The sequence below is a fragment of the Hyperoodon ampullatus genome, assembly GCF_949752795.1.
Source record: "Hyperoodon ampullatus genome assembly, chromosome: 14".
Taxonomy (NCBI): domain Eukaryota; kingdom Metazoa; phylum Chordata; class Mammalia; order Artiodactyla; family Ziphiidae; genus Hyperoodon; species Hyperoodon ampullatus.
In genome coordinates this window covers 8,359,147-8,375,776 of record NC_136927.1, presented here as the reverse complement: position 1 = coordinate 8,375,776, position 16,630 = coordinate 8,359,147, and the positions used below count along the sequence as shown (strand labels likewise).

General features: G+C 36.2%; 2 protein-coding genes across 4 annotated transcripts in view; one reads left to right on the top strand and one right to left on the bottom strand.

Annotated features, from left to right (window-relative positions):
* The window catches only part of MACROD2 (mono-ADP ribosylhydrolase 2), a 1,985,837-nt gene that overhangs the window by 265,306 nt on the left and 1,703,901 nt on the right, over positions 1 to 16,630 (top strand). The window lies entirely within an intron of this gene.
* FLRT3 (fibronectin leucine rich transmembrane protein 3) lies at positions 10,441 to 12,585 on the bottom strand (the record flags this gene model as incomplete). The annotated part of the gene is made up of 1 exon (XM_079719868.1): positions 10,441 to 12,585. The coding sequence occupies one exon, from the start codon at positions 12,583 to 12,585 to the stop codon at positions 10,552 to 10,554; it is 2,034 nt and encodes a 677-aa protein (XP_079575994.1). The 3' UTR covers positions 10,441 to 10,551.

Below are 16,630 nucleotides of genomic sequence, written 5' to 3'. Positions count from 1 at the left end.
TGAAATGACTTATAAATTTACTTTTACTTATTTATTAAAGATTTAATTTGAGCTGCTTCTCTTTTTCCCTCTTATTTGTCCCAAAATGAAAGTGAAGTGTCAACTGGTTTTAATGGCTCCTACTGCCATCTCTCTGTCTCGGGCTTCTAAGGAAAGGGGGAGAATTGGAGAAGAACTTGTGAAATTTGTCTGGGGAGGTGAGAAAGTTTAATGTGATTGTGAACTAGCACACTTCTGGGTAATACTATTGCACTGTAATAAATATTGAAATCCAGTTTTCACTCTTAGACCTAACCCTTTAATATTAATTAACATTCAAAGAGGAATTTTGTAAAGAAGCATGTTGACTAAATTCCTGTACCTGAAAAAGATCAGCACCTGATAAACTAGAAAATAAGAATGTCTTGTTTAAACGTGTTTATAAAACCAGAGAATAGGCCTTTTTTTTTTTTTTTTTTTTTTTTAAGAGCAAGGGCATGCTAATTTGGAGTTACAACTAGAGGAAGTGGTCTGGGTTATGCAATTTGCTGTTGCACTTCAACAGAAGACTATAGCTGCACTTCAACAGAAAACTAGCTGCCTGAGCCATGTACCTGGATGTTTACACCCTCTCTTTCCCAGTAAAAATGATTTCCACCAGCAAGGCCTAATTCATCCAAAACACTGTCCCTGGTGCTCATACACTGATACACATTAGTAACTCTGTGACTTTGATTTAACAAGTAACCATCTATTTGTTCTTATAAACAAAAATTTTTATTGGGATTTTGGAATAACCAAGATGACTTCTATCATTTTAACAGCTGAAGATAACAATCTTTTAAAAATTTGTTACTCCTTCTGCTTTTTAGCAGGCCGAAATATACAAACAGCTCATATCAAGCAATCAAACAACCCAATCAAAAAATGGGCAGAAGATCTAAATAGACATTTTTGAACTTTTGCCAAGGGTTGCAGAGTAATATAATGAACCCAGTCCTGTGATGGGGAGAAAAAGTATGCCTTTGTTAGAATTAGCTTCTATAAAATCAGTACAGGTTTAGAGGGAAAATACAAATTGCAGAGAAAGTCTGTTGATCTTGCTTCCACACTTTCCACTTTTTGTCACCCTCTGTTCAAATATCAGTTCTAATATTAGATACTAGGCAAATGTTTCTTCATCATCAAAGGTGAAAATAAAATTTACTGGTTATTGGCTAAGAGCCAGGTATAAGTTGAATGCTCAACTTTAAATATATAATTTATTCCTTACAACTAGAAAGGCACTATTTTTATCCTATTTCACAGAAGGTGAAACTGAGGCTTAGAAAGGTTGGCTAAACTCCCAAGGCCGTACCCCAAGTAAGTGGTAGAAACTGGATGCAAACCCAGATTTGTCTAATTCAAAGACAGTGTTCTTTATCATCATCTCAAATATCAATTTTACATAGAATATTAAAAATAAATTTATTTATTTTATTTATATTTATTTTTGGCTCCGTTGGGTCTTCATTGCTGCATGCAGGCCTTCTCTAGTTGTGGCTAGCAGGGGCTACTCTTTGTTGCGGCATGTAGGCCTCTCATTGTGGTGGCTTCTCTTGTTGTGGAGCATGGGCTCTAGGTGCGTGGGCTTCAGTAGTTGTGGCTCGCAGGCTCTAGAGCACAGACTCAGTAGCTGTGGTGCACAGGATTAATTGCTCTGTGGCATGTGGGATCTTCCCGGACCAGGGATCGAACCCGTGTCCCCTGCATTGGCAGGCGCCACCAGGGAAGCCTGTACATAGAATGTTCTAATATACTTAGTTTTACACATTGGAGTCAGCATGTCCTAATGAAGAGAGCAACATGTAGAAAAGACAGGAGATGTGGAGTAAAGATCCTTGTGGCTACATTTGGAATTAAGTTGTTTTTTAGAGTTCTAATTCTGCCAGTTTATATTGTGTGATATTGGGTGAGTTGCAGAATCTTTTGAACTTCAATTTCTTTTGTGAATTGGGAAGCAAAGGAGACAATGGCTGTGGAATACTTAATAAATGTAGTTATCATGAAGTTGGTGATAATGTTCTGTTTGTAGAATGGTTTACAGTTTGCAAAGAGCTTTTACAAAGATCGTCTCAGATGATAGTGATACAACCCTTTGAAGCTTGTTCATTCTTTTATTCCTTCATCGAACAACTATATTTTTGAGAGTCTGTTAGGTGCCAGGCATTGTTCTATAGGTTGGGGTAATTTAGCAATGAAGCAGCAGGAGAAGAAAAATTCCTTGCCTTCATGGAGTTTACATTTTAATGGAGGATATGGATAATAACACATAAGTAAAGTATTTAGTATATTAGATAATAATAATAACAATAAAGGTAGCATTACCTCCTATATATTGAATGCTATGAGCCATGCATTCCTCAGTAGTTAGAAGCATATTTTGATTCATAGACATGTTTTTCCATTATGGACTTTTAAAAAACTATAAATAGGTTATAGTTCAACTACAAACTTTTTTTTCAAATTTTTTGTTGTTTCAAAACAATGAAGGGATAGGTTTTTCTATTTAATTGTTAGTACACATCTCTAAAATTTATGAAAGCTTTTCTAGCTAGCTCTAAGAGTCTATGACATATTGGCTAAAATTATGGAATTAAATGTAGGTCTCTAATACCTGTCTCTATTTATACAAGTCTGGTAAGTATACTCTGAATAAGGCATTTTGATAGTTCAAAGATTATTTTTTTTAATAATTAAATAATTATTTGAAAACCATTAAATGATCTTGGCTTTTCTTTACCTTTGTAAACTAGGTAGTAGTACTAATAGGTTATATGTCTCAAATTCAGCACCAAGCCTGGTGAAAAACTTCAGTGATCTGGAACTTCCATTCTGGGTTTTAGAAGACACAAAGGGATCATGAGAAGGTGTTGTAGTGACTCAAACATAAAGATTTGTCTGCCAACTCCAAGTTTAAATTTATTGAAAGCTGCAAGAAAGATAAGTGTTATTCTCAGGATAGTTTCCAGCCATTAACTAGTGACCACCAAACGTCATCATTCAGCATCATGGGGCAGAGGTCTGTAAGCCTTGGGAGAAAAAAATTCACATTTGCGCCATTGAAACGTTTTGAGATTTAATCCTAAAAATGTCTTCTAGTTGTTATACCAGTAAAATGAAATAATTATTTTTTATGGACTTGAAACTCCTTTTTAAAGTTATTGAAGAAATATTTCTGCTCACTATTTAAAGAGAGTGTTTAAGAGCTCAAGCTTCAGGAGAAGACAGAATCCTTATTCTACCACTTGCTAACTATCTACCTTTAAGAAAGATTCTGTTATAGCTCCAGAATATACCTGGCGTCTTTCCTCTCTGTCCTCTTACTACCAGCATCCTGTTCCATGGTACTCATTCTCCACACAGTGCCTAGTGACTTTATTACAATTGAAATCTGATAGTCTGATCCCCACACATCATTCTTCTCTTCCTCCTTCTCCCCAAACCTCTGTTAACAATCCTCCAATGGCCTTCTCTTATACTAGAATGAAGTCCAGACTTCTTACCTTGGCCTTGGCCTACCAAACACCGTAGGAACTGATCCAGGCCTGCTTCACTGATCTCACCTCTGTCTTGCTCACTGAGCTTGAGCCCCCTGACATTTTTTTCAATCCCTAAGTTCACTAAACTTCTCAGAACACTCCACCTCATTCTTCGTGTGGCTGACTCTTTATCCCTTAGGTCTTAGGCTTCTCTTACCACCCAATCTAAATAGGTTTTCATGTTATACTCATTCCTACACCATGTTTTTCTCTTCCGTGGCATCTGTCATGATTTTGCACTTTATGTTCATTTGGTTTTTGTTTAATATCTGAATGTCTGCCTCCTCCAACTGTAATCTCCATGTCTTTTTGGTTCAGTGCTATATACTCAGACCCAAGCACAATAAATCATTGTTAATGTTGAATGAATAAAATATCTAACTCCATAAACTTTGTAAGTATTAATATGCTCATCTGAAAAATACAAATAATAATTCCTACTTGTAAAGTTACTGTATGAATTAAACAAGATTGAAATGTATAAAACAGCATTGTGCTTGAACAGTCCTCAACAAATGGCAGTGTCTGCAGCAGTGGCGTGATCACCAGACATTTTGAGACATTGCTAATGTTTGTAGAACATATTTTTAAAAGATAGGTTTGTTAGACTTTTGTTTCACCTTGTCTTTACTGTTTTATTATTATTAGCATTGGTCTTCACATCTAGGAAATTAAAATGTGGAATTCCAGCAGTGATTCCATGCTTTTTAATGGAACATTGATATAAACTAGCCTCAGCTTTGTAATGCCACAATTATCAGAGCCATGATGTACATTCAAAAGGGTAATTACTTTGGGTAGTAATTTCCTAGACTGCCCTCCCCACCCCTCCAACCAGCTGGCATGGAAAAAGGAGCACTGCTTTTGTGTGTGTACACAATCAGACTGTAAAACCCCATTATCCCCAACTTCCACACCCCTGTGGCTGCATACTTCCTTTTGAAGCCTCTTAAAAAAGAAAAAAAAAAAAACTTTCAAGATAGCCCTAAAATTTATTTTGAATCTCATTTTACCCATATAGTATAAAAATGAGATGGTGGGTAGGAAGTAGGAGGGGTCTAGAATGTGATTTGCTTACCCTGGAATTCTATGATACTTGTGGGAAAGCCTGGTAAAAATTTGCACGGGTGGGTAGAAATACTTCTTCAGAAATACTTTGAGATAAAGTTAGATTTAAATCTGTTTTGATGTTCAAAGAATAGAGAAATGTTAATTTGGTTATTCTAGTTCTTTTTCTTTCATCCATTCAGAATGTCTATACTATTTAGAACAGAGGTTTCCACCGGCCTCTCATGACCAACATCCTTTTAAACCGTGATCGTCTGCTAGAATCCTAGGTGCAATGTCCTCCTCTGCTCTCCTTTTCTTCTTTGTGTCTCTTTCCATCTGAGGTTTTGACCTCCTCTCTGGCCCATATCCTAACTGCTTCCACTGAGCCCATTTCAATCCTTTACTTTTGGGTTCCAGCTTCCCATGCTACTCACATTTCTCTTAGCATTCTTTCCACCACCTTGAATTAATTGACATCTGTTCCCTGAGGATGACACCTTCCCTGTTACGTGTTGCATCTCTTACTGTCACGATTTGATGCAACTAGGGAAGGGGAGGGGTCTGTAATAGAGGTAGGGAGTTTCAAAAAATTTTTCCCTTCCCCTGAAAAACCTCTTCTTGACTTTGGTTTTTCACCACTATTCAAAATCCTTTCTTTTGAAATTCTTATTTTACATTGACATCGTCTAATTCCATCATCTTCTCCCTCTTCTTCATCTCTGGGACATTTCCCCATCTTCCTTAGGGCTTGTCTTACAAGCCTTACCTGCATACCAATCCTTTCCATCTCTCGGAGTGATTGTGTCCTCCTCACTGGTGACTCTTCCAAAACTTCAGCTTCTCAGCCTTTAACTTCAGTCATCTTAGAGTCACAGCCATGACTGGGACCACACCTCTTGTGCATCTCAATTTCCTTCACTTCTGTTAAATACGTTCCCTGTCCTCATTGTAGATTCCTAACTCTATCTCATTCCTGAGGTCAGTAAATATCCTTCCTGGCATTCACTTCTTTTTTATTTCTCTTGATCCTCGACATGACTGACCAAGCAAGATCCCTTCACCTCCAAACTTCTTAAAGAGTAGACTTAATCATTGTTTCTGTTTTCTTTATCGCTCATTATCCTGCCAACATCATACAGGCTTTTTGCCTCCTTACTCTGTTGACACTGCTTCAAAATCCCTGATGGTCTCCTCTTTTTTCATAATTAGTTTCCTCTTCCAAGTCTATATTCCTGACTACCTTTTTGACATCCTCCTTTAAAAAATGTTTCTAGTTCCTTGATTTCATTATATTTTCTTTTCAAAATTATCTTTCCCCTTTGTGACTCCGGTTTTTTTGTTTGTTCGTTTTTGTATTCCTCTTCCCTCTTCTGTCCCTACAAAGCGTAGGCGTTCCTTTGTCTCTTTTCTCTCTTTCTCTGCTCGCATTCTGATGGTGATCTCATCCATCCTCTCAGCTTTAATAATAAGCTGTTAGATGTGGATTCCCTTCCTTGATGCCGAAGATCTGTCCTCACACCCTCATTTCCAACTTCCTGGTAGACATTTCCAGAGGGGTAATGTAAAAGTACTTTAAACCTACAATGATTATAATTTATCATCTAAATTCAGTCACTATGGAAGGCAAAGATGGAACTACTAACGATCAGCCAGTGTAAACCTGTACTGTGCATATGGTCACCTATTCAAACTCATTATATACAAAATACTCTGACATTTGCTTTTCCAGTATTTTCCATCATTATTAATTGCCTCACCAACATTTTACTTACTCAGGCTGAGAATTATCTTCAATTTTTATTCTTTCTTCAGTTTCCAATTCCTAGAAATTCTACCTTTCCTGTATCTTTTGAATTACACCTTTTTAAAAAACCCTATTTCACTGTTCGGGCTCTTGCCTGGAATACTGCATAGATGTCTAACTTGTCTTCTTACTCCCAGTTTCTCCTTCTTTATCCTTCATGCAATATTCTTTATTTCTACAAAATGTCCCTAAAGTATTGATTATTTATGCACCTGCTTAACAACCATTGCCAAAGAATATCATGAAGACTTCTCAGCTTGGAATTTAACACACTTAACACAATATAACAAAGCCTGACATTAAAAAAATGTGTCCAGCTTTATCTCCTTCATGGACCCGGTGTTTCAGCTGACTATTGGCCTTTCCACAAACACCTCCTAAATCAGTGGTACTCAACCTCAGCAGAAACACCTTTGGAATTAAAAGTATATAAATACTCAAACTTAACCTGGGAGATTTAAATTTAGTAGGTCTGGTTTGCGGCCTGGTTAAATTAATAAAGAGCCTCCCCAAGTGATCCTGACCAAAGCCAGCATCGAGAAGCACTGCGACTGTTTTCCAACCTCCATGACTTTGTTCACCGTTTTCTCTCCATGGCCAGTATCTGTTTTTCTTGCTTTCTCCTTAAATACCTTCCTATCTTTCAATACCAGCCCTAGTTTTGTTTTACCTCCTTCCTGAGGTCTTCCTTGATCCATCCAGATAGATGTAATTATTATGTCTGTACTGCAGTCACAGTATAACTTTCACTAGATTATTTGTTTAATGCCTTACAACCTCTAGACAGCACGCTTTCTTGAAGGCAAAGCTCCTACTATTTTATAATATAGAAACCACTCAGTAAAGGTCATTGGCTGTTGAGAGTTTTTTTGTAAAGAACTTTGAAGTTCTTAAGAAAGTGATTAATAACCATGAGTTTTTTTTTTTTTTGCTAATTTAATCAATAGTCCAAAAGCATAAAGTACAATAGTTTTAATTCCAACACTATGCTAAATTAAGATTTGCTAATCATGCTAAGTAGGAGAAAGGAATTAGAATTGTAAATGCCACTACTGTTTTCAGGGGCAGATGAGCTAATCTTAAAGTGAATTCAGTGGTGGATTGGTTCCTTTTTAACACCCACACTTCAGGTGCTTTAAAGCACTCGGGTCTCTTCGGACTCCTCATGAAAACTGTCATGTTGGCATGTACCTATAAAATGTGCTTTACTCAGAAAACGTGGTTAGTAAAGCAGAGTTTTTTCCTAGTCCCTTTGGCACAGGGGAATACTTTTAATAAATAGGCCTCACTGAAAGAACAAAGTGTTGTTCTTAATAGGGAACGAGAGTGTAAGTGCAGTGATTTAATGCAGTTACAAGTGCCTGCATCCAAAAACAATTTTTGATTTTTGTCAAATGTTCAGCAGGGGAGTGATTTTTCCCTCAATTTTTTTGTAGCTTCCCCATTGTATTCTTGTTAAATGTATAAGCTGCATATTCAGAATTGAATTTTTTTCCTACATTTTTCTTTGTTAGTACCTGATCAGTAAAATTTGTGAATATTTAGCTTGGGATAGATGTATATGTATCCATAATTAATTTAGTGTCCCTTAAGGTGGAAATTTGTGTTTTGTCATTTATTGAAAGTATACATATATTTCAGCAAAGTATTTGGATTTCATAGCAAGCCTAGGTAAAAGAATAAACTTTTACCCTCTCAGTGCTTTCTGTATTTGCTAGTGTAAAACATATTTCTGATTTATCCCAGGTAAAATAATTAAAATGCATGTATCAGAACACATAAAATTTTCTGTGCTCATGAAAGGTATACTAACTGGAAAATAGTCCTGGCTTTTGACTTTTTATAAACTCACAGATTTATAGGGACTTTATGGAACCATCCAACCCTTTCCCTGACTTCTGGCAGAGCTTGTAACTAAACTACTCAAAACCTGTGGAAGCAAAATCAAACTTCCTTCAGAAAATGTTCCCTGTATCCGGTGTTAATCACATTTTCTTTGCTAAGTTATCCCTAGAAAACAACTGTCCTTAACAGGAAGTCAACAGAGAAAGTATTGAGAAACATTTGAAGATGGCAAGTGAATAAATGAGGTTTCATAGGCAGTTGGAGATATTTGTTAGCAGAGTAGTAGAAGCAGCGATATGTAACAAACCACTGGGAACACATGGCTTACTCTGCTTGACCATAATAGTAGTAACTTGTATTTTGTTGAACATTGTACAGTTTCCAAGCACATTGTCTCATTTAATCCTCACAACAACCCTGTGAGGTGGGTGGTATTAATAGCCCCATTGTATAGATAAGGAAACTAAGCTAAGGAGAGTAAATGGTTTGTTTTCACATACCTAGTAAGTGGTAAATCTGAGATATCAGATCCTCCGATGCCAAAAAGCTATTTTAAAAAATATTAATTTTTCAAAAACCACCTTAAAATATCAGCCAGGACAACAGTAGCACTGTACAAAGACTGAAAGGTCACAAAACCACTTCTGAAGTTTTCTGTAAGAGTATTCCAAAAGACTGTTAGGATATTCGTTTATGCATGAAACGCTGAACCCTTAAGTAAAATGATACACAAGCTCAAGATATTGCTATTTTTTTATTTGTAGCCAACATTTATTTTTATGCCTAGAAAAATACAGGGGGGTACTTAGGACTAATGTGCTGGGCAGTTTGCTACTTTAGTGATAGTAACATAATCCCGAAAAAGCAAGCACAATTATTTTGTCCTTTCTTTTGTTTTATTCAGCAATAAGACCACAATTTTTCATATTTAAGGAAGTATGAAAAATTTGTCGAGTTTTAAAAGCTGAATACATGTAGCGTTGGATCAAGGCACATACAAGACTGGCCAAAGGGGGTACAATGCACTTTGGTTTTTTGTTGGAAAAAAAAAAAATCATGGCAACAGAAAAGTGATGAGGTTTTTAAACAAGTAATAGCTCACAATTCAGTAGGAAGCTGGAAAGAAATGTTACATTATAAGTTAATTATGTAATATCTGGAAAACTGTGACAGTAATGGGCAGTATTCTTGATCGTTGTGAACGTAAATTGAACGTTTATGTGCAGTGTTAGAATGTTTCACATAAACCAGATCTAAGTTTAATTTCTAGTATTTGTTTTTCTTTTAAATTCTCATTTAAAGTACTACTTTCTCTTCATTGCTGAGGGGAATTGCTTATGTTTATGCTACCTTTTTAATGTGTGTAAGGTTTTTTTTGACATCCTTTATGATAAAAACTTCATAAACATGAACAATTGTGTCTTTAGAGTTGACTTTTCAAAAATCAGGATGGTATAGGCAAAACCAGAATGCAATTCTGAGATTTGTGTTCATCACGCTATGCGAGTCTAAGTTTTCATGTTTTCCTAAGTACAGATTTCCCCCTAACCTGGAAGCACTTACATTATTGTTTTTGTGAAGTCCTTTATTCTCAAAGCTTTGTTAACAAGGCATTAACAACAGCAGACTTCACACTCCTTTTATGCCAGCTGATGGATTCAGTTCAGAAGATATGTTTACTTTCTTAAGGATATCTAATTTGCTTAGGGTAAAAATGGAGTTATGCAGCAAGTCTGATATTGCCCATTACTTCACATATTTTGATTATTGAATACCACTGGAATACAAATTTAATAATTGAAACATTATTTCATAACTACCTTTTGAAATTTAATTTTTCTCATTCAGCCAGTTTTTTTTTTTTACATTTTATTAATACCAAAGTGAAAAATGGCCTGTGCTTATACTACAAGGATCTCATGTGAACGCAGTTCTGATTGTTCAACACAGCAAGAAAATTCACTTTCACAGTCAACAAGTCATCTTACTCAGTAGAACACAAAGTAAATGATTTATAACTTCAATATTTTCAAGGAAAATACAGTACAAATTACTAAAAAGTACTAAAATATAGAATTGTGTTCAGGCTTCTCCACTACATCAATCGCAGCAGTAACCTGAAATTTGAAACTTTTAATAAAAAGTTCTTAAATATAAATTATATGGCAAATGTACAGTACATTGCTTTTCTCAGTCTCTTTTTCCAGTGTTTTACGGTAGAACAGGGTTCCTACCATCACCTCCCTTAGGTTTAAAAAAACCAAAACACAGTATGCTGCGAGTCCTCCAGCATCATGAGTGTGAGTGATCTGAGTCTGGAATACCGCTGTCTCTGTAGCTTCGGTTACTGCTACTTTCACTGTGATTGTTTTTGTACAGATTCATTCCGTTAGGAGGAAATATGGTGTGTATTACAAATTCCTCCTTTGAGATGGGTTCATTGCTTATCGGTAGCATCTGAAAAGAAGTCTCCCTGATTTCCAGGATGGAGTTGTCCTTCTTGGTGCCAGCTTCCGCATAGTCATCCTTTCTTCTCTTCCCTTTGCTGTATGCACAGTTCCTTGAGAAGAGTGACCCATTCCTATGAACATACCAGCACACTAAAGCGAGAAGGGCTATGGTCACCAGGGCCACAGCCCCACCAATGATGGCAGCCAATGGTAAATTGGGGTTTTTATAAGGTTCTTTCTTTTGCTCTCGATTAAGGGTGGTTGTAGGGTTGTACATTCGAAGGGGTGCGGTTTCAGTCTCAATACAAACAGGAGTTTCATCAAATAGGTAGAGGTTACTGGTTTCCATGGGAACCATGCAGACTCGATAGGGCGAATCAGGCTCCAGGGCTGTGACCAAGTATTCACTGCGTTCTCCTGTTACAATTGTTTCCGTTATAGATCCAAACGCTGGGCTGTGACCCAGTTTGAGCCAGCTGAGTCTTAAAGCAGTCATAGGTAGGACAAGTTTCCAAGAGATATGAATTGTGTCAGAGGTGACAGCTTTCACAGTAATGATAATTGTTTTTCTTGCTGGGTGCCCCGTGGTTCGCTGATCCTTAGTGAGTTTGGGGTTCTTCATGTCTGGTTGTTTGGTCACTGGAGCTGGCCACTGTCCTTGAGCAGGATGCACTGTGTTGGGTGTTGCAGTGGTTGTCTGAATGGTGCTTACAACTGTGCTGTCCTTACAATCAAACAGTTCCACATTGAGGTCCTTGATAGCCATTCCCCGAACCTTTTCAGGGGCTTGGCACATGAGCCCACGCACATTGACCTTCACAGGTAGTGATTGTAACCAGTCACGCACCCATTTCATCTTGCACCCACAATACCACGGATTGTTGCGAAGAATCAATTGGGTTATGTTGTCCAAATCATCAAAGATACCCTGAGGTAAATTACTTAGGTTGTTATTGGACATATCAAGTCGATACAGCTGCCTTAGATAAGAAAAAGCATTTGGGGGCACCCGATTGATATGGTTATCTTGAAGATAAAGCTTCCTCAGGTTTGTGCCTGGAAGGTTTACTGGTGCAGCAGTCAGGGAATTCCGTACCAGTGACAGTTCCGTTAAGTTGACTAGGTTGAAGAAAACTTTATCACCTAAACCGTGGTTGTTCAACAGGTTTCCATCCAAAACCAGGCGTTTTAGGCTAGTGAGACCTTGAAGAGATGGTGATGAGATGGTGGATATGCGATTATCATCCAAGCGGAGTTCTTCTATAGTCCTGGGCAAACCCCAGGGGATTGTGCTCAGATGATTACGGGACAGGAAAAGCAGCCGGAGATAGTTACTGTCTCGGAATGCCCCCTCTTCAATGCTAACAGCTGAGACGGAGTTATCATCTAAATGTAATTCTTCCAGATAGGGGATTTTTGAAAGTGAATCATAAGTGATAGTCCTTATATTATTTTCTTGCAGATGTAGCTCTTTTACATACTTTGGTAGGTTGGTAGGAAATTCATCTAAACTGTTGTGATATAGGTATATTCTTTCTACTTTCAGCAAGTTTTTCAAATCTGAAGGAATCCCAGCATTATTTATTTGGTTGTTCTGAAGGTAGAGAGTTGTAGCATCCTCTGGTATTCCTGTTGGAATGGATGTCAGAAAGCGATCATTACAGTAAATGAAACCGGCATCACAGCGGCACACAGATGGACAGGATTTAGCCATAACTGATAGTGGTGCCACCTGGAGGAACAGCCCAATTTTAGCCCCGATGAGGAAGATGCTCCAGGCTGGGCTGATCATGGTCAGCAGTGTTGAGGTCTTTACACAAGGTAGTTTCAGAGCCCTAAAATGGAGTGAGTTAAAAAAAAAGAAAAAGAAAATCATCAGGCCAGCGTATTTAAAATGGTATTCAAAATAGATGTGGAAACTGCAACATCTATAATCACTTTTATTAGTTAATTTTTTTTTTTTTGCATACTTAGGTTTTATTGCTAGCTAACAATGAACACAATCACATAATCTTTTTACCTTAAATGTTTCTGGTATTAAGTCCCAAATCTATCTGACTTTGAAATGTTAAATATAATTAGTTTTATTGAATATTCTAAAGCATTTTCATAATACTTTATATCAGTTTTGTAGCCAGTCATTGATCAAGCTAGTCAGATTTCTAATTTTTTCTTAATATTCATAATGAATTGACACATATGAATATGATTTGTTATATTTAAAGATAATAATGTTACTGTTCTTAAGAGCAAAAATTTTATATCTGCTTTCTATTAGGTAGACTGCACAACTGTAGAAATGTGTAGTCAAAAAAATCTATTCTCTTACTATTCAGGAATAGTTACAAATATCTTGAGATCCTGAATCCCAGTAAAGCCAAGTGTTTGCTTTGATTATTGATGTTATTTTTCTTTGATTATTAATATTAAACATGTGAGATGGGTATTTCTAGCAAGAAAATCAGAAGGAATCTTTTTCATTTACTTTAGGGAAGGAAAGACATACAGCTAATACATCTAGCTAATCTAAGTGGAAAATTCCATTTCATGTTAAACTAGCTCTTTCTTTCTCCCGTTTTATTGTATGTTTTGTACTACATGGTTTAATGGCTTTATGAACATTTTTCATTACATTCTATCTCATAACATGTTTTCACAATGCATTTATCTTTCTTCAAGTTCTAATCTAAAATATTATTCAACATTCTCCATAGCTGGAGAATTATAGATTTGTACTGATCTATTGTGTAATATAATTTCTTCAGCACCTTTAGGTATTAATTAGCCTTTATAATTTCAGGCATGAAAATAAAATACTTTAATATTTTTCCTACCTTATTGAACGATGTGGGTAAATTTTGCGTGAGTGAAAATCCAATGCGCATATATTATTTTCCTGGTGAGGGGCTGGGACTTATAAACTCTTGTTTAGTCCTTGGAAATATTCTTCAGTGTTTATTCAAGTAATCCTATGCCGCACACACCTCCAGATCAGGCTTGCTGTTGTCAATGAACATTCCAGCTGCGGTTCAGCATGGTGGGCAAGCTTATTAAAGTGGGGACCAGAAACAATTCAGTTTCCTGTTACTATGTAGAACACATGGTTTCCTATGTATTTTTTTTTCTTTCTTATAGAGTTTCTGTGTGAAGGTTCCTTTTGTGTAGCTTAATTCCCTTAGTGGAAACTGCTCTCTTTGAAATTCTTATTGGCTCTTCTGTGCAATGTGGTCAGAGATAGTAACTTCAGATCCTCATGAAGAAAGCCATTCATGATGCTAAGACCTGTATAGTAATAGGTTTTTCAGGCAGTTACCCCCCACCTTTATTCCCATCCAGTATTATCCAAGTATAAACTTTGTACAGTAGCTACATCCTGAGGTGTGATTACCTGCTGTGAAATAGCTATTTCCAGCTTTTGCTTCTTGCTGCTTTCTCAGAATAGCTGGTGCAGTCACAGGTTATGAAAGAACAGGTATTCTTTCAAGAGGTAAAAAAAACTTAATTCAAATATTCTTCATGGGAAAAAAAAAGGAAGCATACTAGATTTCCTTTATGTTTCTGTTCCTTGAAATACACTGGGTCTGAGCATCTCCTGTGAAAGTAAAATGTTTTAATGAACTATTAACAATGAACGTTAACACACTAGAGAAATTTCCTAGAAATTTAACTTCACTTCTTTCTTCAAGCAACACATCTTTTGTCATACTAGTTGTTGCAAAGGGATAAGATGACCTCTTTGTCTTTTACTTCCCGTTTATATAAATAAAGTGGAAGCCAAAGTTGAGATTGTCACCAAATAGATAATTTCAGTTGTTAACTGATTGTTCAACAAATCAGAAGCAAAGCTTCATTCAAGAGGCAGTAAGCCCCTTCCATGGATTTTGAATTCAGGTCAGGCCAATCTTTAAAAGTTCACTTTTAAATCTTAGATATAAAATTATAAAATGTTTAAAAAGAAGAAAACAAGTACACGTCAAAGAGGTGAACAAAGACATAACAATGATTTTTGACAGAAATGCCATGGTAACGTTTTAGACATTTCTGAACATAGTTTTCAAAGTCATACAATCTACAATTTAAAGAGTTGAAAAGGGTTTGCTTTAGAAGTGTTTCTTTTGATTTGCTCAGTGCCCTGTTTAATTCTTCCTGCAGGCCTCAATTTTCCCAATTGCAGAATGTGGACACTATGACCTTCCTCCTTAGAGGTGTTTTTAAGGGCTAGTTGATGATCTTGAAACTCTAGTTACTCAGGTATTGTTGGCCAAAAGGCAGCACAGAAGTTCAAGTCATAGTATTTTTTTCAGGAGAATACAATTTTTAGCAAACTGAACTTGAGAAACTGTATTTGGGACAGAAAGGAAGCTATTTCAATGTCTCCTTGTAATGACTGTTAGGAAAGCATATCAAAAGCTGACAAGGCATTTCTCTCTAGGTTCAAACAGGAACATGCCAGTTTCCAATGACTGTCTTTTTCACTTCTGAAAGGGCTTAAGGCTTTACCAAAGAGACTCATGATTTTAATGATGACTGCTTTGTTCATTATCTAATATGCATGACGATTTTTGGGGGTGGACAGGGGAGGTGGGTAGGATCAGTATCTGTTATGCAAGGTCACCCACTCAGGGGCTTTCTATACAAGTAGGGTTCATTACGGTATCATGGAAATATTTGACCCTGAAAGTAGAAGCAATTTGCTTCTCCCCCAGTAATTACCTAGCATCCAACAAGGATAGCATCTGTTCCAGAATTCAAACAGTACTGAAAGTGAATTTTAAATAAGGCCAAAATTTGTGTTTCTGGTTCTCTTTGAAAGTTCGATTTCTTTTAGTTTGTCACCAGATATCAACACTAATAGGCTGCATTAACAGAAGGAAACTGAAAAAAAATTACAGATACATTAAATTTATTATTTAGGCAACTTGCAATAAAAATAGAAGTTAGCAGATGGATAAAGTAGTCTCTAGTGAATATTGCAAAGTGCCCACAAAGGAAAGTTTAAGTGATTTATTGTTTAATGTGAGGTTTTACACTGATGCCTTTAGGGTTTTGCTCATTATTGTTGAATTTCAGTGGAGTATTTTCTTGAAAACTGTTACTTTCTTGGTATGTGAAAATGGAAAAGCAAGCTGTGAAGTTATAATTACAATGTTACTTTAAAAAGTATCTTCTGTAAATGTTTTCTAAGCTTGAAAATTATTCAACATATAAAGTAATTTGGTAAATTTAAGAAAAAATTTAAAGCCATTTAAAAAACAGTTACTTTTGTTGAACTGCATTAAAAACTAATCAAAACCATTATAAAAATCACAGGTGAGAACCTGCTTAAAATGTTGCCAATAGCTGGCCATTTCTCATACACCAGGACATACTCTAAAGTTGAAAAGATTAATCTGACGAATGGGAATTTAAAAATTGTTGGTCAGCCTAGAGTATGTGCAAGGTGATGATCATAATGATAACCAGAGCTAAAGCTTGTAGCTGAGCTGTATTTCACCAATTCAAGCTCCAAGAATATGTATTGATTTTCACATTTTTAACCCAGAGAAAGAAAAAATATTCTAAATTGGTGTGAAAAGAAGGAAGATTAATTTGTTTATTTTTCTGTTTTACATTTGTGAAACTGCTTCCTCTGCTCTATTTGATATGCAAACTCACATTGCCATTAATACAATAGTGGTAATAATGTGGGATTAACAGAAAGCCTGAAATCTCATTAAATTCTTGGAAAATGCCATTCTTTTCTCCCCAGACTGCATTAAAACAAAAGGCAAAAATATAAAGCATGTTTCTCTGGAGAGAAGGATACTCTTTGAAAAATGAAGCTTCCTTCACAAGTTCTTACTCCCTTTACTTAAGCTCAAACAGTTCAATGCATGCTTGATTGTGTTTTATATCTCATATTTTATATCTTCTCCTGACCT